This window comes from Blastocystis sp. subtype 4, assembly GCF_000743755.1.
Source record: "Blastocystis sp. subtype 4 strain WR1 chromosome Unknown seqid_0721, whole genome shotgun sequence".
NCBI lineage: Eukaryota > Bigyra > Opalinata > Blastocystidae > Blastocystis > Blastocystis sp. subtype 4.
Window position 1 is genome coordinate 1 of NW_014568826.1, and position 2061 is coordinate 2061.

Sequence of the window (2061 nt, forward strand, 5' to 3'; positions counted from 1 at the left end):
TTTGCTGATAGTACTTTGGCTGATATTCCTAACTTCACTTATGATTCTTCAATCACCGTGTACAAGGGCATTGAGATGGCTGAAGTGATTCCTCAGAATACAGATGGTTATTTCGATTTCAGAGTTTCCCCTTCTCTTCCTGCTGGTATTGTGTTGAACCCTCACACTGGTTGGATTTCAGGTACTGCGACTGTTGGGAATGTTACTCAAACCTACACCATCACTGCTACTAAGATGACTGGAGGAGATGTGAGTGATACTATCTCTCTATCAGTTTCAATATGTACTGGAGACAAGGGATTGATGACTATTCGTATCAGAACTGATACTTATCCCAATGAGAATTCATGGAAACTATATGAAGGAAGAGGAACCTCAGGAACTGTATTGAGATCTGTATCCATGTTCCCTGTATCAAGTGCTTATTACTATGTTGATTTCTGTTTGAATGATGGAATCTACACATTTGAAGGATCTGATTCATATGAAGATGGATGGGCTGTAGGAAGTGGTTATACTTTGACTGTTGATTATGGAGAGATGGAGTTGGACATCAATGAAGTGCCCGAATTAGATACAGCACCATCTACTGTGACAACTGTGTTCTCAACATATTTCCCTTTCCAAATTGAATACACAGATTGGAAGGTGATACAGAGTGATGTGTCAAGTGATTGGAATAGTGTGAGTTTCGATGATTCCACTTGGAACACATACAAGGCTGTTGATATTCCTTCGACTTCTTCAATCACAACATATATCCGAAAGAGTTTCACAATGAGTGGAGTGAATGATTACCAAGTGTTGAATGTTCGAGTGAAGTATTCTGGAGGAGTAGCTGCCTATCTGAATGGAAATCTGGTTGCTCGATTCAATCTGGCTGAAGATTTTGATTCAACAAGTCTATCAATCACTGATCATGATGCTAGTGTATTCTCGAAGTTCCATGTGATTCTGTCAACATCTGGAATTGAGGAAGGTAATAATGTATTCAGTTTCGAGATTCATCGTCCTTTGAATGGTTCTTCTGATCCTGTTGTGTTTGATGCTACTGGAGTATTTGGAGTTGAAGACTGTTCTACTGTTGTTGATTCTTATTCTTCTCTCACTTCTACTGAACTTACTGAACTAGAATATGGTACTGTTGCTGGAATCATGGATCTTGATACTTACACTATTAGTATTCTTCCTAATACGATTGGCACGTATATTGAATGGACTGTTGAGAATCTGGAAGGAAGCAAATGGAACTCATTCAACATTCTAGGTTATCCTAGTATTCTTTCTTGGGGCTTTGATATCTATGGTTATTCCAATCCTGATGATGAACAGGAATCAATGACAATTCTGAGTGCTGTGAATCAGACTGTGATTGAAAGAACAAAGCCTCAGATTGCTGTTCTTGATGCTCTGACTGGATTCCACAGATATCGATGGCAAGTCACTGAGACTGACTCAGATTACTTGGTTATTACATCAATTCATATGGCCTATTGCAAGGATCCCAGATACAATGATCCGAACTGGACACCTGTTCTCACACCAACTCCAATTCCAACTTCGACTCTAATTCCCACTGATGCTCCCACAACAGTATTGCCAACATCTGCTCTTACTACTGTTTCTCCTACAATTGTTCCTACAACTAATCCTCCAACTACGATTCCTCCTCCAACTATTCTTCCTACTATTCTCCCTCCTACTACTTCTAATCCTACTACTCTTCCTCCAACTACTGTATCTCCTACCACAGCTATCCCGACTTCATTAGCTCCAACAACACCCATTCCTCCAACTCAATCTCCTGCTACACCATCTCCTCCAGTGAGTTATGAATGTACACATCAGGGTTATTCTCTCTATCTGTCTCATTATTCACTCAAGTGTTCTTCTGATTGTGATCAATATGTGGAGTAATGTTGATTGTATGATAATCACAATAGAAATCATTATCCCTTCTAGTACACTTCATGTATCACTCTCAATTCGATCCGATACAAGTATCCATTCGCATCCACACTCAATGCTCTTGCTGACTTCAACACCACTCATCTTGATCTA

At 39.7% G+C, this 2061-nt stretch overlaps 1 protein-coding gene across 1 annotated transcript; it reads left to right on the top strand.

Moving 5' to 3' along the window:
- Positions 1 to 75: 75 nt before the first annotated feature.
- Positions 76 to 1917, top strand: JH06_5769 (hypothetical protein; the record flags this gene model as incomplete). Its single annotated transcript, XM_014669282.1, has 1 exon — positions 76 to 1917. One exon carries the CDS (start codon positions 76 to 78, stop codon positions 1915 to 1917), a length of 1842 nt encoding a protein of 613 aa, XP_014524768.1.
- Positions 1918 to 2061: the final 144 nt, after the last annotated feature.